Source organism: Pseudonaja textilis, chromosome 5, assembly GCF_049901715.1.
Source record: "Pseudonaja textilis isolate UNSWEBS1 chromosome 5, rPseTex1.2, whole genome shotgun sequence".
In the NCBI taxonomy this organism is placed as follows: domain Eukaryota; kingdom Metazoa; phylum Chordata; class Lepidosauria; order Squamata; family Elapidae; genus Pseudonaja; species Pseudonaja textilis.
In genome coordinates this window covers 27,910,145-27,936,522 of record NC_141994.1, presented here as the reverse complement: position 1 = coordinate 27,936,522, position 26,378 = coordinate 27,910,145, and the positions used below count along the sequence as shown (strand labels likewise).

Here is a 26,378-nt window from a genome sequence, read left to right as displayed (position 1 = left end):
AAGCAGAGTATGCAGCAGCAGTCAAGCCAGGCAGGCAAATGAGAGAGAGAGTGGGCCCAAGAGTATACACACACTGGAGACAAAAACACTGTTTGTGGTTTTAAAATAGTTATTTATTGCACACAGAGATTAAGAAGTGTCATTCAGTCCATATATCATTATCCAGTATATCCATCCAGTTATCAAGTCCATTAACAGTAATTACAATGTTCTTATCTGCTTGAATATCTTCTCCTTCCGATACCTTTCTCTCAAGGACAACGCTGAATCCTCAGCTCACCTAGCAAACAGTCCTTGTGTTCAGTTGAAATGGTATCTGGCACAGTAGCCTCCAAAAGTAAGCAGATAGACGTTCCAACACAGCAGGCAGCAGACCAGAAACAGAACCAGGTGCATCCAGAAGCAGGGGGTCTATTACGTTTTCCCTTCCTACCTATATTACTGCCTGCAACCGCACCCACAATGACATTGCAGTTTCTTGCTTAAAGCTACAAGACACTTAATCCTAGGTTTACATATTTATTCAACCCAAACCTGGTTGGTGTATCCATATACCCAACATTCTCCCCTTTTGGGTGATATAAATATGTAATGCCTTTACATTCTAAACCCATATTTTTCACAACTCTCTAGATGCTTAATAGCACCTTGGGCTTTAGTAAAATGATCAGCTACATTGTCCTCCGACATGCAGTACTCCAGCTGTATCAATTTACTCTGTACAGATTGTCTTACATTAAGATACCTCAAATCTGTATGTTTGCTTCTCGTTTTAACTGCAATATTAGTGGCCATTTGAATTGCTGCCTGATTATCTTCATGTACAACTATAGGGTAATGTACAGTTATACCCATATCCTTCAACATTTGTTTGTACATAATTAACTCAGTACACAATAAAGATAAACAGGAGAATTCTGCCTCCATAGTAGACAAACTTATATGCTGTTGCCTTATTGACTTCCAGCCTATTAATGTCTTACCCAGCATTATGGCTGTTCCTGAAGTCGACTTTCTAGTATCTCTTTCTGCTGCAAAACTAGCATCTGCATAAGCACTCAATATGAGATCACCTTTTGGTTCTAAATACAGTGCATGGTGTAATGTACCTTTAAGATATCTTAGGATTCTTTTCAATGCTATCCAGTGACATTGAAGCGGATCATTATTGTGACGAGCCAGCTGATTAATACTATAAGCAATATCTGGCCTTGACCAATTGCTAATATATGATAAGCTACCAATCAAAGATTGATATAATTTTTTATCACACTTGGGACTTTGTGTATCCATTTTGCAAATATCCTGACTCATTGGAGTCTTTGCAGGCTTACAAAGTTCCATCTTATAATCTATTAGCAATTTAGATATCTTATCTTCCTGAGATATCCTAAAACGTTTCTGTGTTCTCAGTATATTCAATCCTAGATATCTCTTTATCTCCCCTAATTGCTTGATTTTTACCTTCTTGGCTAATGATGTTATTATTTCATTTGCTTCATCATTAGTCTTAGTTATCAGAGCAATATCATCAGTAAACAACAAAAATAATGATATTTTCCCATTCTTATCCCTCTTAAATAGACATGGGTCGGCTAAACCAGCTTTAAACCCTATATTGGTCAGTTCCTTTACAATATACTGGTTCCATTCATAGCCCGATTGTTTAAGACCATAAAGGCTCTTCTTTAATAACCAACAATCATTATTATTATTATTGTCTCCTTTAAATCCATTAGGCCTTTTCATATACACAGTATGTCTTAGTGGAGCATGCAAGTAAGCAGTTTCCACATCTAAATGGTTAACTATATATTGCTTGCTTGCTGCCCATACTAATGCTGCCCTTAAAGTTGCTGCTTTCAGACTAGGTGCAAATACTTCATCATAGTCTTTTGCACTTTGTCTAAAACCTTGGGCTACTAGCCTTGCCTTATGGATTGTGTTTCCATCCTTATCTGTTTTTATTTTAAAAATCCACTTGCAGCCAATGGGTTTTACACCAACAGGTAATCTCACATTTTCATATACCTTCATATCCTTCAAAGACTTCAATTCTTTATTAATTGCTGCATACCAATTTTCTTTCTCTTTAGAAGGATATCTTCTTATCTCATCCACAGTACTTGGGATTCTATTTTCCTGGCACACTGTGTTAGCCTGGTATCTTTCAGGCGGTCTAGAAATACGTGTAGTCCTTCTGGGTATTACTGGGCTTGGTTGAGTTACTACCTGTTCCTCATCCTCAGCTATTTCTTCCTCTAGGGGCTGTACTTCTTCCTGTACTTCTTCCTTTACATTATTTTTAAAGTTACAGGGATACTTAATGGGATTTCTGTATGATTCAATAATCACCTCGTTATTATTATCCTGTTCTAACTTATCCCATCCTACGTGCTCTAGAAATTGGGCATTAGCACTACATAACACCTTAGATGTGCCTTTCTCCCAAAATCTATATGCCCTATGGTTAGCTTGATAACCAACGAAGAATAATTGTTTAGCTCTATGTTGCCCTTTACGCCTGAGTTGTGTAGGGATATGCACCCATGCTGGTGCACCAAATGTGTGCAGGTAACTCAGATCAGGCTTCCTGCCATGCCACATGGTGAAAGGTATTTCACCAGTGGTTGAGTTAACAACGTTATTTAATAAATTATTAGCACACATTACGGCCTCCCCCCACAAAGAATCAGGTAACCCAGAATCAGTTAACATAGTACGAGTCATAGCCTGCAACGTTTGGCCTCGCCTTTCAATATATGCATTGTGCTGTGGTCTGTATGGTGCAGATGTCTTATGAGCTATTCCAGCTGCCTTTAATCTATTCTGGAATTTGCTATTAACAAATTCCGTGCCATTATCTGTCACCAGGGTTATAAGTTGCCGTTTGGTTTTTCTTTCAGCAAACTTTAACCAGTTGAAGAAATGTTGATATGTTTCAGTTTTGCTTTTCATTAGGTAGCAAAACCCATATCTAGAGTAATGGTCCATAATGCTCAGTATATATCGAGCACCCCCCATACTGGGTTTCTTTGGACCTATAATGTCTGCAAATACTACTTCTAAAGGTTCTGTAGTTTTGAAACCATTTAGCATATTTGCAGGCATTATTTTACTCTTATCTTCACAACAGACATTACAACGCAAATACTTATCACAGGGTTTTAACCTTATTCCTTCAGATAACTCTACTGTACGTTTTAGCATTTTAAAATTTACATGCCCCAAACGTCTATGCAATAAATGGATACATTCATCATGAGGCTTGATATTATTAAATACAGTCTGTGCCTCCCCTTTCTTACTATCATGTAAGACATACAATGTTCCATTTAAAGCTGCAGTTACCTTTTTGCCATCTCTTTCCAGTATGCACTTATTATTCTTCATATCACAATTGCTAAACATGGCCAGTTCAAAGGATTTCTTTGGCTTCTTTACATTCTGGCTTTTTCCTTTTCTGCAGAATCTTGCCAAATGTCCTCTGCCTCCACAATTAAAACACTTTTTAATTGTGTATGCCGTTGAAGATAACTTCTCTTCTTCCGGGTGCTTTACTTTACACAGCTGGTTTCTTTCAAACTTTGAAGATAATTTCTCTTCCTTATTCTTATCTTCCCTCAGCTGGTCACGTTCAAACCTTCTCCTGGCTTCTTCTAATAGCCTGCCGGTAATCTCAGTTACTGATAAACTGTCTTTAGGTAATACCTCTAATGCAGTCACAAAATCATCATAGCTTCGATCCAAAGAAGACAGTATAATGTATACTTGTTGCAACTCATTAAATATAAGCTCTTTTTCTTGTAATTCTTGAAAAATGCTTTTCATACAGTTTAAATGAGTTAACATGTCTCCATTTATCTCAAGATGTGTTCTAAACAGCTTCCGTGTAAGATTGATATGAGCTCCTACACTGTCTCGAACATAAATCCTTTTGAGATTATCCCAGCATTCTGCAGCATTTTCTACTCCACGGATATGAATGAGTTGCTGGTCTGAGAGAGTGAGACCTATGATGCACAACGCCTGCTCATTTTTTCTTTCCTGTATCAGTTTATAATCCTCTTCATCATTAGGATTTAAGTTTGATACATCTGGTGGGTTTGTAATTATGTCCCACAAACCTTCTCTTCGTAGCAGTAAACTACACTTCAGTGACCATGAAACATAGTTTGTTCCATCTAGTCTGGATATCATGGACAGACTTGGCAAATTTACTTGTGCCATTGCTCTGCAGAAAAATAACTATTCAACAAACAGTTTGTATTTACAGTAGTGTGCAACTCACACCAGCTCTCACTGCTATATCCTGGTTAGTTAGACTGTGCTCTCTGCTGGACCCATAACCAATGTGAGTGTTTGGGGATAAACCCCCAAGCAGAGTATGCAGCAGCAGTCAAGCCAGGCAGGCAAATGAGAGAGAGAGTGGGCCCAAGAGTATACACACACTGGAGACAAAAACACTGTTTGTGGTTTTAAAATAGTTATTTATTGCACACAGAGATTAAGAAGTGTCATTCAGTCCATATATCATTATCCAGTATATCCATCCAGTTATCAAGTCCATTAACAGTAATTACAATGTTCTTATCTGCTTGAATATCTTCTCCTTCCGATACCTTTCTCTCAAGGACAACGCTGAATCCTCAGCTCACCTAGCAAACAGTCCTTGTGTTCAGTTGAAATGGTATCTGGCACAGTAGCCTCCAAAAGTAAGCAGATAGACGTTCCAACACAGCAGGCAGCAGACCAGAAACAGAACCAGGTGCATCCAGAAGCAGGGGGTCTATTACGTTTTCCCTTCCTACCTATATTACTGCCTGCAACCGCACCCACAATGACATTGCAGTTTCTTGCTTAAAGCTACAAGACACTTAATCCTAGGTTTACATATTTATTCAACCCAAACCTGGTTGGTGTATCCATATACCCAACAAACTCTATTTTAATTTTACACATCTCTTCTAATCAGTTTCTGATTTTCAGCCAATATATTTGGGCTTTTTCACATTTCCACCATACGTGATAATACATTCCAATTTCTTTATTGCATTTTCAGCATTTAGGAGATAAGTTGGGATACCTTTTTGCTAGTTTTGATGGCGGGATGTGTGATTGATAAAACATTTTTAGTAAATTTTCTTTATATGATGCCGCCAGGGTAATTTTCCTATTCTTGTCTCATAAAATTTGCCAATCTTCCAGAATCTGTATCCAAAATCTTTCATCCAGGCCAGCATAGTTTCTTTCATCTTTTCTTCTTCCAATTTATATTCCAATAGTACTTTATAAGTTTTTAAAATCAATTTCTCATCCGCTCCTAATAATATTTTATCTAATTCTGTTTTCCGTTTACTAATACTCCATTCTTTCATATTTTTACGATACCTTGATTGTAATTGTAAGTAGGCCCACCATTCTATCTCAAATTCCAAATATTTCAGCTCCTGTCTTGTTTTTAAGTTTCCCTTCTCATCTAATATTGTTTGGGTATTTTCCCACATCATTATAGTTGTGCTTTTAAAGTTGTAGGGACGTTTCAGCAGAGTCTCATCTGCCATAATCAGGCTTGTGTAGTGTGTGTGTGTGTGTGTGTGTGTGTGTATGTATATGTATATGTGTGTTTGTGTGTGTTTTCTTAAGTTTCCGTGGGTATTTATATATAAATACTTATAAATAATTATATATAAATATATATATGAAACACTGAGGAGGAAAAGCATCTTAAGATAGTAGATTTGTTCTTCCCTTATTTATTTGTTTATATAAGTGTATATAATGCATATATCATACTTCTGTATAAATTCATTTCTTTTTAATGCAACAATAGATATATTTGTAAAAAGTACAATGGACTGCACTCACCGACTTTGTGGCTTCAAGCTGCAAACCACGGCTTATCAAGTTTGACTCATAGACTTGTCTCTTCCTCTGTTAAAATTGGTTAAAAATTGTGAAACTTTTTTATGATTCATATCTTTCAAAAGAAATGAAAACGTTTTAACAAAAAAAAAACACTGTTTTGACTAATTTTATTTATCAATGAAACAAAATTTTGAATTTAGCCTTCAGCAATTAATGCAGAGGTACACAACCAAGAATGTCTGTTTTCAAAGAAATTAAATAAAATATGAATTTATTTAGTAAAACTAGTCAATAAAAATTGATTTAATTGTAAATTAGATTTTTCTTTTAAACTGGAATTTTTGCTATAGCCATTGAACACAGTTTTGAATTTGATCATAATCATGATTTTCACTATGAAAGTACTTTTTTTTTCTTCACTTGCAACTTTCTTTCATTAACTGTTATAGAATTTGTAGCAAACCACCATTGGCAGTTGTGATAAAGACATTATTTATTTTAATTACCTTCCAAACCAGAATTCTAATAAATTTTCTTTAAATTTTAACTTGCAGAATGAACCATGTTTCTCATTTCAAAAATACAGTAGAAGAAGAAACGAGAACACTATCAGCAGCCGCAGTAAAAGGAGGAGGAGGAGGAGGGGGAGGAAATAAAGAGAGAAGAATGGAGTGAAGGAGAACTATACAAGTAAGCCTTATATATAAGCCAACTTTTTGTTTTTTCTTCCCAAGCTGATTGTGAGGATTACAATACATCTTAAAACTCTATCAGTGTAACTCTTACTTTCCCATTGGTATTTCATTTGGTCACACCTTAGAGGTGATTCTGATAATCTTAAATGGGATTTAATATTGCGGAAAAATAAGCATAGCTCAGGGATTTAAATTGCAGTTTCTGACCCCAGAATAAAAACATTTGAAAAGGTGTTTAATTCAGATACTGCAAGGTCCTGCCTCTCCTTCCCGTTCAAGAAAACACGGACTATCAAAACTTTAGTATTTCAAAAGGAAACTTCTATTGAAAGGAAGAGAATGCAGGACAATGCAAAGCAAAGTCTGAGTCTCCCCCAGGCCATTCTGTTAGGAAAAAGTGGTTTGAAACCCCTCCCCTCAGTCTGATGTTGAATGAGCCAATCCACAAGTATGAAGCTGTTGTGGAAATGGTTGTCCTGAGAAAGAGATAAGGAGTCATTCCCATGTGCTTCTTCTGTGAGGCTTCCAAACTGAGAAAAAAGAGATGGCCCTCCCCCCTTGTACATTCCCCAAGGTAAATCAAAGCACAGGGCAGAATTGGTGACAGGGTAAAAGTTATAAACTAGGGAAATTACAGGATACAAAGGAAACGGGATTAGAGCAATAAATGAGTAAAAGAATCCAGGGTTCCCTGGCCACATGAATGGCACTATCACGATAGGGATCTGACAGTCACCTTGCAAAGAGGTTTTGGAGAGCCATCCCTATTTCCATGGTATTAACAGTATTCCATATAGCTTAGGAACAAAATGTCAAAGGACAAATAAGGGCTAAAATAGGAATGAACAACAATGCCACTTACAGTCATCTCAAAACACTCAAGTGCCTCTCCTGATGTTCCACCTGATTTGAGAAGCTGATAGCTCCAGCAGCTGCTGCATTAAAATGTTGGCTGTGTGCATGACTAATCTTTATATGGCTTGGTGCAGTTATGAAGAAGTTATGAAAAGCAGAACTGTAAGTTTCAGAATCTACTTTAGTTAAACATCTTAGCAGCTTTTCTGTTCTTCATTTTCCATATCGAATTAAAGACTGGGTAAAAGCAGCAATCTCTTCTCAAGTATACTATATCACAGTGTGGCAGCCATAGCTATTCTCCTCAACCTGCATCAACATTTAAAGCATAGGACAGCCACCACAAGTGCAAATGTCAGTCTATAGTAGAATTTAGTGGTGGGATTAAACTGAGGCTAATTCTTTGCTAGTTGTTTCACTTCCTTCAAATGTTCCTCCTGCCCTATCACTGAAAATACGTGTACTCACTTGTCTTCATCCACCTGCAATTATATTTTCCTGATTTGGATACAAAAATGTATTATGTGTTGTTTTAAAGATGTTGTTATGGTTCGCCAGCAGCAGGTGCAGATGGCTGAAGTCTCTGAGAGCGAGGACTCGGATGAGGGGCCTGTGTATGATGCAGGGATGGGGCCAGGACTATCGGAGAGTGGGGTGCTGCCTTCAGAGCTTGTGGAGTCTGGCAGCAGTGATGCAGAGGCCCTGAGGAGCCTGTGCCCAATGTGCAGGGCTGTTCGGTGGAAAGAGCAGCTGCAGCAGCACAGGCGAGTCGGGAGTAAGGCTGCAAGGTGATGGCCCCTCCCATAAGAGATAAAAGCCAGCCTTCAGGGGTTGGGTTCTTTGCAGGAAACAAAGAAGTTCCTTCAATTCCAAGTTCTTGTGGTTTGTTTTTGGAGACTTTTGGTTTTGGATATTTCCCTGCAATTAATCTTGTGTTCTTGGCAGCCTTTCACCACCTTGAAAGGGCTTGCTCTTATCTGGGACAATTAGTTTTAATGACTTTGCTGTGAATGAACAGAATTCACAGAGATGCATTAAAAAGGTTTGCTTTTATATATACTTTGTGTTTATTTGATTTGAATGAGGCTTGGGTCAGAACAGATGTATGAAACCAAATTACTGATTTGTTGATTCAAAAATCTGGTAAATAAAGAGACAAGGTTTGTGTAGATAGTTCCTATGCTAAAATAATTAATGGTAATTCTGCAAAATAATATTATAGTGGAAAAATATTACCATGTTTATTTTCATTGTGCTTTTTGTTTGTCCAGTAATATGTGTCCTAATTCACTGTGAATTTCCTTACTCGAAGGATTGCTTCATCCTTATTTATACTTGCAACCATATGACAGTGACTATGTTTCTATATGATTGTGCTTATTTTAAAATATGAAATTAGAAACAAAACAGATGCAACATTTTTACCTTAAGATGTTTTAATATGACTTAATACTGTTCCATTTAAAACATAAAAATGGTCTATCTAGAATCTATATTGGTTCATCTTTTGTGGGCCTTTCAAAACATTGATAAGACTACTATTTCAGAAATCCTTTGATGAATGATGGTCATTTATTTATGATCATTGTAAGACTGCTATTTCAGGTAATTGAAGTGATCTATTAACATGAAATATTGTATCATGGATGTTATATTGTTTATTGTTTCTATGAATGTTCATTATAACTTTACCATGGATGTTTTACTGCTATCTTTACTATGGACATTTTAGTTGTTAATACCTTAGGTATTGTTAATAATTAGAATTTTTAAATAATTATTCTGATTATGGTAATTTTGGATCTAATGTAAACTGCCATCTTAATCATAGATTAAGCCAATAAATGAATGAATATACCTACAAATATAACATTTTAGCCACAAACAAGCCAAATTAATAAAAATGAAAAGGCTGCATGTATGAAATTACTTAAATTTAACAATGTGATTATGCAATATTTACATTGTTCCCATTTTTGAACAACTAAAAGAAATTGAGGAACAGTATGATAGCTGCGTATAGTTATCAAACAGTGGAACTTTCCAAAAGTTGAATAACTGTCTTTCCAATCATAAAAAAATCCATTGATTAAAGTCTAATCCGATTCCAAGATACATAAAACATGCAATATTTAGATGCCATAAAACTACTAGATCAGCTCCTTTCCTAATTATCCTTGTGCTTTTAACGGCATAATGGCAGAAAAAATTGATTAGGATTTTTTTCCCCATAGTAGACCTGGTCTGAAACTTACTATAATAAATCCTAAATAAAAACCAAATGTTAGTTTTTATCATTAATCCATTCTGACTTCAAGATTCTTGAAAAAGTGCCGTGGTGGCACAATGGTTAGAATGCAGTACTGTAAACTAACTTGCTGCTCACTCCAGGAGTTCAATTCTGAACAGCTCAAGATTGACTCAGCCTTCCATTCTTCCAAGGTAGGTAAAATGAGGATCCAGATTATTGGGGGCAACATGCTGACTCTGTAAACTGCCTAGAGGAGGCTGTAAAGCACTGTGAAGAGGTATATAAGTATAAGTGCTATTGCAATTCTAATGCAAAACAGGGTGCTGATCAGAATATACATGCTGATACAGCTGACTCTTACAAGACAGTGATATCTGAGCCTTTTTATTTCCCTATTTTAATAATGACTGACTTGCATAGAATCATATAGAATTTTAATTATTCTGAATTTGAATGGAAAAACATGTGGTTGAATGGTTCTTTTCATGTAAAGAATTCCTGGGCATGGAAAGGGAGAAATGTGGTTTCTTTAAGGGCAAACTTTAACTTGTTGTTTGAGAAATCTTTATGTATTACTGTAATACATATGTGCATTTTGCTTCACTGACTTGTTATTATTCTTGTTCTTTATTGTCCATTCTTGTTTTAAATATACATACATATTGCTTGTAAAAAATAAAATGAAGAGAAATACTATATTCTGGGTTGTTTGATTTTGTTCTCCTTTTTAAATATTATTGACATTTAAATGTGCATTCTGACATGGTTCAGTTCCAAGAAAGTTATGGAACATTGAATTGTGATAGAGCAAATCCTCCTCCTGTCTGAAATTATATAAGTTATTTAAATCTTACTCATCTTGGTGGAATTGAGACAGACAAAGAGGAACCTTTTAGAAATTATCAGAATCTTAAAAGGAATCTATCTAAATTAATGAATTAAGGGAAGGTATTGTAAATATTAAAGCTTTATCAATAGCAGTATCAAATCGAAAGCAATTCATACCTTTTGCTTTTTATGAAAAGTTTTTTGACTTTCCCTTTTGCTTTCATCTTCATATACTAAGACAAAGTCAATTTTCCTTTGGCCATCATTAAAGTACAGAGAGTCGGGATTCAGGTCAAACTCTACCTGGAATAAACATTAACATAATACCTATATAAATATTAATATACCTAATGGAATTTGAGAATAAAAATATATGTGGTTGATTAGCTGAGGAGAGCAAAAGTAGGTTAGCAGAGTCCTAGAGAGAGATATCTGAAAAACATGTCACACTCCCAAATATTGTAATCCATATTGAGCATATTTCAGCCAAATAAATGTTGAATCAGTCTTCACAGAGGAATAAATAGAAGAAAGTAAAATATCTGAAGTTTTCCATCTAGTATTTGGTTAGTTTATTCAAGTATGTATATAATATGAATTTGCAAATAAGCATGAAAAAATATGTTCTCAATAACTTTTTATTGTGAGTATTGTGAACTGAGGAAAAATCATCTATGTTCTGAGACTTCTAGTCAAACATTACATCTAAAAAACATAATTTGTGTGGCTGTCAGCCTTCAAGATTTCCTTCCTTTGCTTTGCATCTTTTGGCTGTCATAAGTAAAGAGGGGGAGGAGGAGGGACATAGTTATGGGAAGCGAGCTGGAGGTTTTACAAAAAAGAACTGTATAAGTTGAGGGGGAAGGTTCTTGCTTATGTTTCTTTCCTATGCTATGCGCAAGTACTGTTCTTTATCAAAATATATCAAGGTCAATGGACAGAGGCCTCATCACCACCTGGAGATGCCCACATGATGTTATATACAACTTTTTATTGGATGGACAGTTTGAACTATTGTGGGTGGGAACGTTGCCATCACCTTGTATATGTGATTTATGCACTCATTTTCTCAGATTCAAAATTCTTTTAATGCTACCACTTGATTTCCAGTTAAAGATACCTTTTCTTTAATTAATGGAGTCTAAGTATTTCTTCCTTGGATTTTGAATGGAGCACCAGCTGACATTATTCTGAATCTCAGTTTACCAGCCTACCCGGAGAATTAATACATTTCTTCTGAGGGCATCTGAACACAATGTCTAATCCAGCCAGCGACCAAGAAGACCTGGGAGTGACTGGAGGACCAGCTTCCCTGCTGTTAGAGGCGGCAGGGGAAGCTGAGTTGTTAGCAGAACTACATCTTGATGAAAAACCAGCTGTAAAGCCCAAATAGTCTCTGGGAGTCGGCTGGAAGAATCTGGAGGAAGAGCCCCCTCCAGGAGTGACCATGACCCAATGGCGTAGAAGAGAAGAGCCACGGCAAGAGGATAAAAGAATTTTTTTTTAATTAGCTCAAACCCTGCATCTTCCAAATGAATCTGTTGGAGGAACTCAGATTGATCAAAGGTATGAGATGGAAGAGGGGGAGGCAGCCTCAGCTAGGAGAGCCCAAGCAGCTAACCCCATAAATCAACTTGGGCTGGTGCAAGGAGTAGTTTAGGAGTAGTTTGCTGTGTACCACTGAATCAAAGGCTTTACAGAAGTCTGTGTAGATTGCGTCTATTGCTTTGCCCTGATTGAGTTGTGTAGTCCATATGTTTTTGCAGTGTAAGAGCTGCAGATCACAGGATAGTTTTTTTCTGAAACCAAATTGTTTATTAGAGAGTAGGTTGTTTGTCTCTAAATGGAGGATAATGGATTGGTTAATAATTGATTCCATGACTTTACAGATGACACAGCATAAAGAGATTGGTCTGTAATTTTCAACAAAGCTGGGGTCTCCCTTTTTGAAGATGGGAATGACTGTGGCTAGTGACCATATGTTTGGCAAGGAGGTGGTCCTGAAAGATTTTTCAAAGATTATGCTTAGAGGTTCGGCTATGGAAGTGGATAGCTTTTTTTAAGAAGTAGGCACATATTCCCTCTGGTCCAATAAATAGAGATGGTTTTAGATTGCGTAGTGCTTTTTCAACATTGTCTTCTGTGAAATATGAAATCCAATATGTATTGGATCATTGTAGTCGTCTGTGGTTTGACTAGGAAATACTGGGCATGATCCATTGCTGTTTACAAATACTGAGCCAAAGACTGTGTTAAAGAGGTTGGCTTTAATGGTGTTGTTGCAGTCTTTACCATTTGGTCCTTTCAGGGGTGGGGTGGACCTTGATTCTCTTAGTTTGTTGTTTACAAAATTGTAGAAAGCGCGGGTGGAATTGGTGCGTAGAAGGTTTTTTTTTGTTGTTTAATGTGATAATTGGTGCATTCAGTTTTTGTCTGGTGGCATAAACTTTTGTATTGGCTTTTGAAGTTGGCAACATGACCAGGTTTGTTTTTCCGCCAAAGTGATTTCTTTTTGGACTGAAGCTTCCTTATTGTTATGGGTAATTTGTTTTTTCTGGTTTTGGGAGTTGTTAATGGTACGTATAGCTTGATGATTCTTTTGACTTCAAGTAAAAATATGTTGTAATGGTCTTCTATAGTATTGCATCCAGTGAATAGAAATTGCCAATCAAGGGATGAGAAATCATTGTTTATAAGATCATAGTTGCCTTTTTTGAAGTTATAATTGGGGATTCCATCGTTGTGATGATTTTTGTGTGGACATATGTTGAGACAAAAGTCAATCATGTTGTGGTCACTGTTGGAAAAGGGTTCTTTAATTTGTATTCTATAAATTGAATTCAAACTATTGCAGAAGATGAGATCAAGGCAGTTATTAAGTCTAGTGTTTTTAGTTACTAGTTGTTCTAGTCCCAGATTTGTTACAGCATTGTAGAAGTTTGCATGTGTGGGTTCAATTGTACATTCATTAAGGGTCCAGTTAATATGAGGTAGATTGAAGTCACCAAGAAAGATAAAAGTGTGTGGGCAGGATGCTGCCCATGTTAGTGTATTTAGCTTGTTTACATGTTTGATGTCATAATCAGAGGCTGTGTAACAGTAAGAACCAAAATGTGATATTTAAGGACAGTTCACATGTGATGGTCTCAGGAATAGCAAGCTCCTGGGTAACTTGGATGTTTTTTAGATGTAGGGACTTTTTATAGAAGATAGCAACACCACCTCCTCTACGGATTTTACAATCTGATCAGTAAACATGATAGTCTCTTACTGTGGTAATGGAGTCAGGGAGAGATGCATTGAGCCATGTTCCAGAGACAAATATGATGTCAAATTTAGCCGTATTTAGTAAGAGGAGAAATTCAGGTATTTTATTCACAAGGCTTCTTGCATGAGTAGCTTGCATTTAAGGCCAGCTGTAGTTGGAATTGAGATAGTTGGGGGCATGCGTACCTAGTCTTGGTGATGGTGGACTGGGTGATGGTGGATTGGCTTCCACTGGCACTGAGAAACTGAGGGGGGAGAAGAAAACTCCTGAAGAATATTGGGATTTAAAGGAGGTATTCAGTGAGAAGGCCTCAGACGAGCTTCCCCCCCCCATCGTTCAACAGACTGTAGTATTGAAATTTTGCCAGGAGTGAAACTCCCAAAACTGAAACTGTACTTTATGACACTACAGGAGCTAGAAGAGCAAAAATAACAATGTACAAATTCAAATCCAAAATATAAAATTATCACTATTTCATATTGTTCCAATAGTCCATTATTTAGAACTTTTAATGCTGAAGGCCACATTTAAAAAAGCCCCTTAAACAGTTTTCATTCTACAACCCAAATCTAAAATATCCTATGAGAAATTCAAATTTGTTTGCTTATCTTTATGTGAACTATATGATAAATTTTATAAGAATAATAAGTTAGTACCTACCAATTCAGGTATATGAAGAGCTTGCTGGCCAGGTTCTGTTTCATAATTGGGGATAACAATTTGTTCCAAGTCTTCAAAGACTAAAAGAAATGTAGGCTCTATTTGGGAATAAGCCAAATTTCATGGGTTACCCATTGATATCTATCATGGACAATTCAGACTTAGGCAATTACACAATTGAATCTTAATTTTCCCAGCCCTTAATATATGGAGGAAAATGAAAAGGATCAACAAGACTGATTCAAACAGACTTCAAGTTGTCAGGATACAATTTCATATTGCATAAAACCATGTATCTCACTAAATATGTATAGAGGAGAAATAAAGTAGGAATAACGATGAATATATAATATTTATTCTTATTATATATAATATATACTGTATAATGCTCGAGTCAAAAAGAGGCTGTGAAAATATTTACAGACTCCTCACATCCCGGACATAAACTGTTTCAATACCTACCCTCAAAACCAGTGATGGGATTCAAATATTTTTACTACTGGTTCTGGGGCGTGGCTTAATTTGTGGGTGTGGCTTGGTGGTTATGTTACTGGGTGGTGTGGCTTGGTTACGTGACCAGATAGGTGTGACTTTGTGGCCATGTGACTGGGTGGGCATGGCCACGTGGCCATGTGACTGGCAAACCAAATACAAGTGGTCCTCACTTAATGGCCGGTTGCTTAGCAAGTGTTCTAATTTATGACTGATCTCCCCAGAGCTACTTGACCTGTTTTGGGAGTTTCGACAGATACACACACACACACACACACACTTCTAACCCTGCTATTCTATCATTCTGTAAGGATCTCCTGCTGGAAGAGGGGGTTGGACTAGATGACCTCTGAGAGGTCATCTAGTCCACCTTGCAGGCCAGCCCTAGATTGCTATGCTGCTTCAAAGAGTCCTCTGAAGCCAGGGTTTGTGCCCTTCCTTCTTCTCCTTTTTTTTTCTCTCTCTCTCTCTCTCCCTTCTTCCATGTATTTATCTATCTATTCATATATCTGATTCACTTTCTCCTCGCTCCCTTTCTTGCTCTTTCTTTCTCTCTCTCTTTTTTTCCCTTCCTCTTTTTTCTCGCTCTTTCCCTCTCTCTCTCTTTCTCTCCCCCCTCTCTCTTTCTCTCTCCCTCCCTCCATCTCTTTCTCTCTCTCTTTCTGTCCCTTCCTTCCCTCCTTCCCTCTCTCCTTCCAAAGCTAGGAACCCACCTGAAACACACACACACACACACACACACACACCCTTCTAACCCTGCTATTCTATGATTCTGTAAGGATCTCCTTCTGGAGCAGAGGGTTGGAGTAGAAGATGACTTCCAAGATCCCTTCCAGTCCTAGATTGCTGTGCTGTTTCAGAATCTTCTGAAGGGTTTAGAAGAACCTGAAGATTTTGAACTCCTCAAAATGAGTAGGAAATTAACAGCTCCTGGTTCTTCAACTTCTACTTCTTCCTCTCCACCACCTAGAGACAACGTTCAATACAGACAATATTAAGGCAAGAAAATGAACAAGAAAAAGTGACCCTGCAGATGATTATGCAAGGAATTCAAAATATTCAAACAAGATCAGAGAATATTGAAAAGAGAATAGGGAACATTGAACAAAGAACAGAGAACATTGAACAAAGAACAGGGAAAACCAATGAAAAAGTGGAGAACATCCAACAAATGATGATGAAGTATGATGAGAGACTCCAAAAAATTGAAGAAGATAAACAAAGAGACAAGAAGATTGGAGACATTGATAACAGATTAACTGTGGTTGAACAAGATAAAAGTGGTATGCTGAGATGGGAGATGGACAGATCAGAATTTTATCTTACATTCCAAAACATAGAGGAAGAAAAAGGACAAAATCTAGCAGAGATAATGATAGAAATATTGGCTGAAGCTTTGGAAATAACTGAAGAGAAGATGATGGATGGAATAGATGAGGTCTATCAAGTCTTCACAAGATACACAATGAAAAATAGCCTACCAAGAGAAGTTCACATCAGATTTACAAAGAAAGCCATTAAAATGCAAATATTGTAAGTGGCAAGAGAGAAAACATTGAAATACAAAGATAAGGAGATTGTGGTCTTGAAACAAGTACCCAGAAGAGTGGGAGAGATGAGAAGGGAATACTGATTCTTGACCAAATTGTTACTTAAAAAAGAGGTGAATTATAGATGGCTGATTCCAGAAGGTTTAATGTTTACATGGCAAGAACAGAGATATAGAATTGACTCAATTGAGAAAGCTGAATCATTTTACACAGAATTTTTCAGCGGGGAGGAAGATGCAGAAAAAGAAATTTCACTAATTGAATTCCAAGAGGACTCCCAAATGATGACTGAAAAAAAGGAAGGTGCAGTAGGTGGAAAGGAGGAAGCCAAGGAACAACGTGAACTAAGATCCATGAGAGCCGTCAAACCTAATTATAAAATATAACCATGGAAGAGAAAAAAATTGATTACAATTAATATAAATGGACTTAACTCAGCCGTTAAAAGAAGGAAAATCTTTCATAAATTAGAGAAATTAAAATTTAATATAATCTTCCTACAAGAAGTACATATTAAAAAACAATATGAACAACTGTTGATACAGCCAAAATTAGGGAAAATATTCACTCCCTTGACACACTGTAAGAAAAGAGGAGTGGTTTTATATATTAAAGAGACCATCTCAGCAAAATTTATACTGATGATGACAGAAGAATATTAATGGTGGAAATAATGGACAATAACACGAAAACACTCCTGATTGCAATTTATGCCCCGAATGACAAACAAGAAGGATTCTATAAAAAATTACATATGAAAATAGTTGAACTGGACTATGTTAATATAGTTATATGGGAGATTTTAATGGAATTGTAGACAATAAACTGGACTACACAGCACAAAAAACAATAAAGCAAAATAGAAAGACTCTTCCTAAATATTTTTTTAAAATGGTAGATGAAATAAACTTAAAAGATACATGGAGAGAAAGAAATGCTAAAACTAAACATACACCTTCTACTCAAATAGACAGTTATCATGGTCCAGAATAGATATGATATGGATGTCAACAGAATTGTTAAGTAATATTCAAGAAATAAATATTGAAATAAGTACCTGGGCAGATCACAATCCAATGACAATTAAATGGAAAGGACAAAGAAGAAGATCTAGATGGACATTAAATAATATTATTTTAAAGGGAAAAGACTTCACACAGTGGATGGAGAAAGAATTGGCCTTTTTCTTTGGAGAAAACAAAAAAGAAGATACATCAATCCAGAATGTATGGGATACAATGAAGGCATATGCCAGAGGCTTGATAATAGACTATACAAGGAAAAGAAATACCATGAAAAGATTAGCCTCTAAGGCATTAGAAAATGAGTAGAAAGAACTCGAAAAAGAGCTACAGAAAATGCCACAGAGAAAGGACATTAAGTTAAAAATGGATATAACCAAACATAAAATGGGTCTAATAGAAAAAAGAATTAGCACAAAAAATTAGAGGTGCCAAACAGAACTATTTTGACAATGCAAATAAACCAGGTAGATGATTAGCATATAAAAGGAGAAATATCAAGGAAAATACCGCAATTAATAGATGACCAAGGCCAAGTTTGCTATGGTAGTAAAGAGAAGAAGGAAATTATTTGAGATTATTATGGGAAACTATACACACAAGAGAATATTGATGAGGAAAGAGTTAAACAGTATTTACAGAATGCTAATTTACCCCAGATACCTAAAGAGATTGAAACAATGTTAGAAAGCAATATAACGATGATGGAGTTAACTGAAGTACTTAAGAAACAAAATAATGGAAAGGCACCAGGCCCAGATGGATTTCTGGCAGAATTTTATAAAACATTACAATAATCATTGAATTTTCCATTGCTAGAAGTTATGAATGAAGTTATGTTAAAGAAGAGGATACCTAAATCATGGTCAGAAGCTTATATCACACTTGTTCCAAAAGAGGAGACCGATCCATTACAAATCAAGAATTATAGACTTATCTCCCTACTAAACACAGATTACACCCCTTTGAGGTGTGGACGAATCATAAAAATTTAGAGGCTCTACAAAGGCCTTGAAAATTGTCACCTAAGCAAGTTCGCTGGGCGCAATACTTCAAACGGTTTAATTTTTAATTGAAGTACATTCCAGGGGGGAAGAACTTCACGGCAGATGCACTGTCTAGGTTGCCTCAATATAATAGTGCCCAGAAATGATCCACCCTATTGTCCCAACTAGACAGTTGGTCGCTCCAATGTTTACTAGAGCCCAGAATAAAGGGGAAGTTGATTTATCAAATGATTTAACTCCACAGTTAAAAGAAGCTCTGAAATTTAACGATTGGTTCCTGGATCACTCAAATAACTGTACAGTTAAAGATGGATTGGCATGGATGGGGGCTAAATTATATGTGCCAGCAAAGTTGAGAAACTAAATATTACAATAAGCTCATGATTCCAAAGCTGCTGGACATTTTGGGTTTGTAAAAACCCCACACTTGGTTAAAAGGCAATTTTGGTGGCCTACCTTGAAAAAGGACATTGAAATGTATGTGGCTAGTTGTCCTGTCTGTGCCTCAGCCAAACGACTGCCTGGTAAACCAGCTGGCTTACTACAAAATGTAGCCAGGCCAACTGCTCCATGGAAAGAAATTTCTATGGATTTTATAGTGGAATTACCTGAAAGTGGGGGAAATACAGTTATCTGGGTGGTAACGGATTTGTTTTCCAAACAGGTACATTTCATACCTTGTGCAAATATCCCACACAAGAACTGGAGGTCGTCCATGACTTTGTGTACCTTGGATCAATTATCTCTGACATTCTCTCTTTAAACACTGAGCTGAATAAATGATTGGTAAAGCGGCCATCACATTTTCCAGATTTACAAAGAGACTATGGCTTAATAAGAAGCTGATGGAACATAGAAAGATTCAGGTCTATAGAGCCTGTGTCTTGGGCACACTCTTGTACTACAGCAAGTCTTGGACCCTTTACGCATGGCTTTCATATGCGCTGCCTCTGACATATTCTTGGCATCACCTGTGCAGTCTTGGAACGTGCTGGAATTTCTAGCACGTATATACTATTGAAACAGCAATGTCTATGCTGGCCTGGGCGTGTTGTGAGGATGGGTGATGGGCAAATTCCAAAAGACCTCCTGTATGGAGAATTAGTGCAGGGAAAGCATCCCAGAGGGAGACCACAGCTGCGATATAAGGATATCTGCAAGAGGGATCTAAAGGCCTTGGGAATGGACATCTAGGAAACCTTGATCTCTGATCGTTCAGCTTGGAGGCTGAAGTTGCAGCATGGCCTTCTTCAATTTGAAGAGATACTCATTTGACAGGCTGAGGCAAAGAGGCAGTCCTGGAACCAGAGAAATCCAGGGGCAGGACAGGAGACAGACTGTATCTGTCCTCAGTGTGAAAGGATTGCCACTCTTGAACTTGCCTTTTTAGCCACACTAGATGCTGTTTTAGGACCTCTTTTCAGAGCATGATACCATGGTCTCTTGAGACTGAAGGATGCCAGTTCACCTAGTTATCCTATAACATGGCAGCAGCTATGTTTCCATATTGGACCTGAGAGTAAGTATTCCCAGGTACAGATATCATTGACACTGACTGAAGCTACAGCTGAAGATGAAATCTGTATTAGATCCACCTTGAGTGATGGGATATCGTTAGGTAAACACCCAAGGTGTAATCATACGTATGATGTAGGTATAAACCATAGGGATGTATCAGGTAGAATGGAGTCTTTGTATAATTAATGTGCTGAACTTTATGGAAGTTATTCACCATTTTATAAAAATGTAGAATCCTGAAAGAAGAGCTACTTTTACCATATACTGGATTGAAGAATACCCATCAAATCTTATGTTTTGCTTAACATTACTATACACTTAACACATACTGATGATTCGACCTTTAAGAGGTTGTGGGATCTCATGGCTACCAAATTTTACCTGGCTAAAGGACCTATTTGTATGCATAATTGCTATTATTGTTATAGGATTTATATCATGTTTTTGTATCCAATGTTCGCCTGTATGTAATAATTGCTGTAAATACTGTAATCAATTAACTAAGCCAAAGACACCAGGGATAAAAGGAAAATGATTAAGTCAACGAGAGGTTAGAATTATGTTGCAGGAATTACATGGAGGTTTACAGGAATAAAGGATAAAATAGAAAAGGGGGATTGTGAGAAGTTAAAACTATTCCTGTAAAGAAAAAAGCAAAATATCGACATATTTCTCCTGACAAAGAAGAAATAGTGTAGGTTTAGATATAGCTATAGGACATTCTGATTAAATGCAAGAATGCAGTTTAGATAAAGGAGGTGAAAAACAAAAAAAACCCCCAACTCTGCATGAAATAACGTGTAATAAAAGAAAGAATGGGGCAGAAAATGGCAAGAAAGATGAAGAACCAGACGTGGATGAAATGCATCATTTTTGTCTGAAATATCTGATTGGTCTATATCCACTCATTTAACCAGATTTTGCAAGGAGGTGAAATTGATCTGAAGCACCTAATACTAAAAGATCCTGCAAAAGGGACTGCCCCAAGCAACTACAGGTCTATTATCTTATTACCAACAACTTTCAAATTACTAACTGGTTTGGTAGCTGATGCAATGCAATAACATCTAATTGAAATCAAGGTCTTTTTAGTTGAACAGAAAGGAAGCCACCCAAAGAGTAGAGGGACAGAAGATCACCTCTTAATCGACAAAACAATTTTGGAAAATTGCAAATGAAAGAAGATGCCTTCTGGTAATCAATGCAAGCTACATTTAAGTTGATGTAGCTTGCATTGATTACCAGAAGGCATTCAAATCCCTGCCAAATGATTGGACAATCAAGTGCCTAGATATAACAGGAGTCAGTAGAAACATGAGAAACTTTGTGCAAAGATCAACTGTATAATGGAAGGCACAGTTGCTGTTGATTGTCAACTGGTCAATTCCAATCATTAAATATACATTTGGAATATTGGACTGAATTCAAATTGAACTAAAAGTTCTGAATAGAAAGACCAGAAAAATATATGTTGACAAAGAGCATAGGTGGGCAATGGAATATTGCAATTATGCCAGATAACTGAAGAAAAAAAGAAGCACTGAAAGAATATTTGAAAGACAGTGAAGAAGGTGCATTGAAGCAAGTACACTTACAGAGTGTCAAAGAAATCAAGAAGGCCAATAAAAAAAACTAAATGAAGAAAAGAGACATGGCAAGGCAAAGGATGTTGTTAGTTGAGAAGTCGTGTCTGACCCACCGCAGCCCCATGGATAGCATTCCTCCAGGCCTTCCTGTCCTCTACCATCCTCTGGGGTCGCTCACGCCTACTGCTTCAGTGACTCCATCTGGCCACCTCATTCTCTGTTGTCCCCTTCTTCTTTTGCAATCATTTTTCCCAGTATTAGGCTGTTGAGTCTTTCCTTCTCATTAGATGGCCAAAGTACTTGAGTTTCATCTTCAGAATCTGGCCTTCTAAAGAGCAGTCAGGGTTGATCTCCTCTAGGACTGACCGGTTTGATCACCTTGCAGTCCAAGCAAGGGTGGGCTGCTGGGGGCTCGCAGGGGCTTGGGGGAGCCCCTAGATAAAACTCTGCAGGGCTCAGAGAGCCCCCAGTAACCCCAGAAAAACAAGCAGCAATGGAAAGCTCTTAATAGGCTTAATTGAACTTCTGGTTGTTCAGCCAAGAGCATTTCACACCTCGTAAAAGTGTTACAAGCTAGATAAACAATCCACTAAGTGCTTGTGAGGGAGAGTCATTGAGAAAATCAGATAACATAGCCACTAGCCTCTGAGGGAATTAATTCCCAAATAATAAGAATCATGTAACTCACCTGAAACTCCACTAAGACTCCATGATCCCTCTCACAGTCATTGCTATTAAGCCTGGTTCACCCAGTCTTTAAGTATTAAATGCATGAAATAACAAAGAACATATATATATATGGATCTTTGGTTGAGAGAAGCACAGAGAAGCACAGAGCCGGAGACAGAAGCCTGAAGATGATGAATGAGACTTCATCGAAACGTTGCCTAGATACTTCGAATCTTACGCGGGAGAAAACCCGAACAACCAAAGATCCACATACAAATACCCGCGAGAACCTCAGAATATATATATATATATATATATATGTATGTTGTGACTCCGAAGTTGGAATCTGTTCCGTTGGCAGATGTGAGCTCAAGCGAAGAGGAAATGGCAGTAAATTATGAGCCGGCTCTATTGAGCGATTTGGATTGTAGTCAGGATGAGGAAATGGATTTAACTAGGAGAGACGAACCTGATTTAATAGAGCTGTCAGGACCTTCGACCTCCTCTGATTCTTCTCCTCTGGCTGAGCAACAGCCGGGAATAGCTAACCAGGAACACTTGCGAGAGTTTTCTAGTGGGGAGGAGTCTTTGGAAAGAACCTGGCTAGATGTGAGAAACAGACGTAAGATGAGGCATCAATCTCAATTAGGAAGGAGGCGTTGAGCCAGTGACTAATTAAGGAGATTAACACGCCCTCATACAGGATAAAAGGAAACAGCTTGGCTGGCGAGCTTTGCCAGAAGCAAAGTGATTTATGAGAGTGAACACATGGAGAGAACTCTTTGAGGCTTTGGGATTTATAGCCACGTCAAGTTTGCCGGACAGAGTTTGGATTTATTGCTAAGGACTGAAAACCCTTCCACAGTCCTTTTTGGAAAGTTTGCTTTTTGTTTTGTGAACTTCTTGTTTCGTTTTGCTTGTTTCGTTTTGGACATTGAGTTGGCCACACCTACCCAGCCACATGACCACCCAGCCACGCCCACCCACCCAGTCATTCGGGGAAAGAGCCCCTTGCTAAAAAATTTGAAGCCCACCTGAGTCCAAGGGACTCACAGGAATCTTTTCCTCCAGCACCATAGTTCAAAGGCCTCAATTCTTTGGCACTCAGCCTTCCTTATGGTCCAACTTTCACAGCTATACATTGCAACTGGAAAAACCAGGCAAAGGATAGCTAGTATACTTTTAAAAACTTGCAGGTAAAGCAGATAATAAAATAACTGATGATGGATAAGAAGAAGAATGTTGAAGAAAGAGAGAAAGAAGCTAATTCTGTCTTCCAAAGACCAAACCACAAGAACAAATATATTTAAAGCAGTGAGAAGACATCAACAAACATCAAATGTCTTCTCTGCAATGTGGAAGACAGAAATAGTGGACCACCTAGTTAGCTCCTATAAGAAGATCACACAGACTCATTTCAAATAACAGCATGCTAAAGTAGTAACAATGGTGCATTGGAACATTTTCAAGAAATACCATTTGCCAGAAAGCAGGAACTGGTGGGATCACTATGCAGACAAAGTAATAGAAAATGAAAAATCTAAAATGTTTTCAGACTTTAGAATTCAAATAGACCAACCATCTGCCATACAACATTCCAAGCTTAACAATTGTTGATAAGAAATATTTAAAAAGTCTGGATAGTGGACATTGCAATACCAACAGTAAGAGACACCTTGGGTGCAATTCCAAAATATCTGGAGCTTTACTTGAACACCATAAATTTTGAAAAAAAAATCACCATCAGTTAATTGCAGAAGTAGCTTTAGAACACCTTACATCCTACGAAGATTTTTTAACATTATTACACAACTTCTGTCTATTCCTGGTCTGTAGGGAAGTGGATAAAATGCCAAACAGATGGATAGGTACATAAAATGCCAAATCCAGTCTAAACACCTGGCTGACTATGTGACCAATCATCATCATAACAATAATAGATGCTCCTGGATTCGTTCTGTTACCTTAGGAAGCTGGCCACAATGCAGCATTACCAAGCTTTCAAATGCCTGACTTCCTGAGTTCTGCACCACAGTCAGTCATACACTTTCCTGTTTTCTGTTGGATGGGTTTTTTTTTTCATGTGGAGAAAAGAACAGCACTGCCGAGTAATCTTGACTGTTTGATAAAAAGATTCCTTTTTACAGGGTCCCATCATCTCCAGTTGACCATTATTCTTTGACTCATCACTGTTTGCTGAAGTATTCACTGTTCTTTAAATCCAAAGGTCAAGGGAAATCCCAAAACCATGCCAGCTGCTTTCCAAAGCCCCTTGAAATAGTTTGTTTTGCACATATTCCAGTTCGGTGTGAGAAGTGTGTTTGGAGGGGGGGGGGACACGGGGGGACGACTAGCATTGAAATCCCTCCTGGAATCCTTTTTCCATAATTTACACCATCAGTCAATCATGTCTTGGAGCGGGGAAATGAGCCCGCAAGCTTTCAGAAGCAAAACTTTCCTCAATAGATATGCTGCCTGTCCAAACTGTTTGCAATCTTTTCCCAAAATATCCAGCTATCATTTGCGGAGGAGAAAAACTTCTAGGTCCGATCTACATTGGACGAACCTCTTCCATCCCTCCCTTGCTCAAATTTGCTCTGCTCTCCTTGTCCTCTTGTTTGCCTCTCTCCCAATCTCCTTACTCACCAATCTCTGCATCCTCTTCCTCTCCTTCCATTTCTTCTTCGCCTCCTTCTCCCTCCTGATGCTGCAGCCCTGAGAACCTTTCCCGATTCTCCACATTCACCACGCCGGAGCTCTCTCCTAGCTCATTCTTTTCTTTTTCCCCTGGCGAGAGAAGCAAAGCGCGCAATTAGCGGAGCTCAGTCGCCGAGGGTTACGGCTAAGAAGCTCCCAAGAGCCACAAAAGCTCAACTTGCGCAGCTTTTGGAGACCCAATAGGTTTGGGAGGGGAGGGACGAGATGAAGAAGCTTTGGGCGTATGACGGAGTTTGGCAAAGAGCTTCGCTGGCAGTCAGCGGCTGCCGCCGTTGGAAGATATGAGAACCTGAGGGGAGTTTCCTCTGGTTGCCATGGGACCCTCTGAAGTTTAGCTGGAAGCTGTGATGTTTTGCTTTGTGTTTTCCCTTCAGGGCACGCAGTGGCCAACAATTTTTCCCGAGTTTCAGCCGGGGTGTCAACCAAAACAAAGCTCTGCCTTCCGCGCAAGGGGTCCGGCTTTGTGGTTAGCAAAGTCTTTTGAGAGAGAAATTCATCCTTATCCTGCAGTATACCTCACCGATTAATATATTATATACTGATATGTGCTGATTAAAGAATCTTCCATGATAGAATGACCTCTTTGACTAGAAAAGTGTTAAGAAATGTTTAAAGCGAAGGATGAATAACTGTATATAAGAAATGCTGTAAAATTTTCTTCAAGTGGAAGTTTAGATCTTTGAGATCTACAGTGCTACTTATAATAAAAATATTAGAATTACTATTATGATTGTTATATACATTTCACAAAATTTGGTACTATATCATATACTCTTCACAGTTATTTTGTGATGTAAGTTAGGAGAAATGGGGAAAGAATAACCCAAAACCACTCAGGTTTCATGATTATGCATGGATCTGATATAAAATAGATCAAAAGTTCAGACAGAGGTAGTATAAATCAGCACCTTTTATTATAATAGAATAAACACATGCAAAGAATGATTGTTTGGTAATGTTGGGTAAGCAATACTTTGCCTACATGCACCCTATCATGCATCACACCCATCCAGTCACATGACCACCAAGTCATGCCCACCAAATAAGCCACGCCCACAGAACCGGTAGTAAAAAAGATTGAATTCCACCACTGTTCAGAAGAGATGCTATATAAAGTGCGTAAGTATGAGTGAAACATTCAACTTGAAAGCAGCCACCTCCTCTGGAAAATTTGAGTAGCTGCTTTGAAGAATGTCCCCAATCATCTGTGCAAGTGTGCATTTGCCTAGTAGATTTGCTTTACTAGTGTTCCAAGTGAAATGTTGGCTATAATGAATATGTATGAGAATGCAACCAGAGATCAATCTTACGAAGCAGCTGGGTGAACTTTGCAGAAGGTACAGCCGCTTAATATTTCAAGGAGAGATGTTTCACTCTTGATAACGTACTTT

The 26,378-nt window shown here is 37.7% G+C and overlaps 1 protein-coding gene across 2 annotated transcripts in view; it reads right to left on the bottom strand.

Annotated features, from left to right (window-relative positions):
* ANO6 (anoctamin 6) overlaps positions 1 to 25,171 on the bottom strand; it is a 72,046-nt gene extending 46,875 nt beyond the window's left edge. For both annotated transcript variants that reach the window (XR_015743804.1, XM_087934406.1), the window contains exons 1-4: positions 24,916 to 25,171; positions 14,426 to 14,523; positions 10,675 to 10,800; positions 5,869 to 5,934 (exon numbers count right to left, since the gene is read on the bottom strand). Coding sequence is in view for 1 of the 2 variants with exons in the window: in XM_087934406.1 (XP_087790532.1) it covers positions 5,869 to 5,934; positions 10,675 to 10,800; positions 14,426 to 14,523; positions 24,916 to 24,946 (321 nt within the window). In the remaining variant the exon portion in view is untranslated. The remainder of the gene's footprint in view (positions 1 to 5,868; positions 5,935 to 10,674; positions 10,801 to 14,425; positions 14,524 to 24,915) is intronic.
* Positions 25,172 to 26,378: the final 1,207 nt, after the last annotated feature.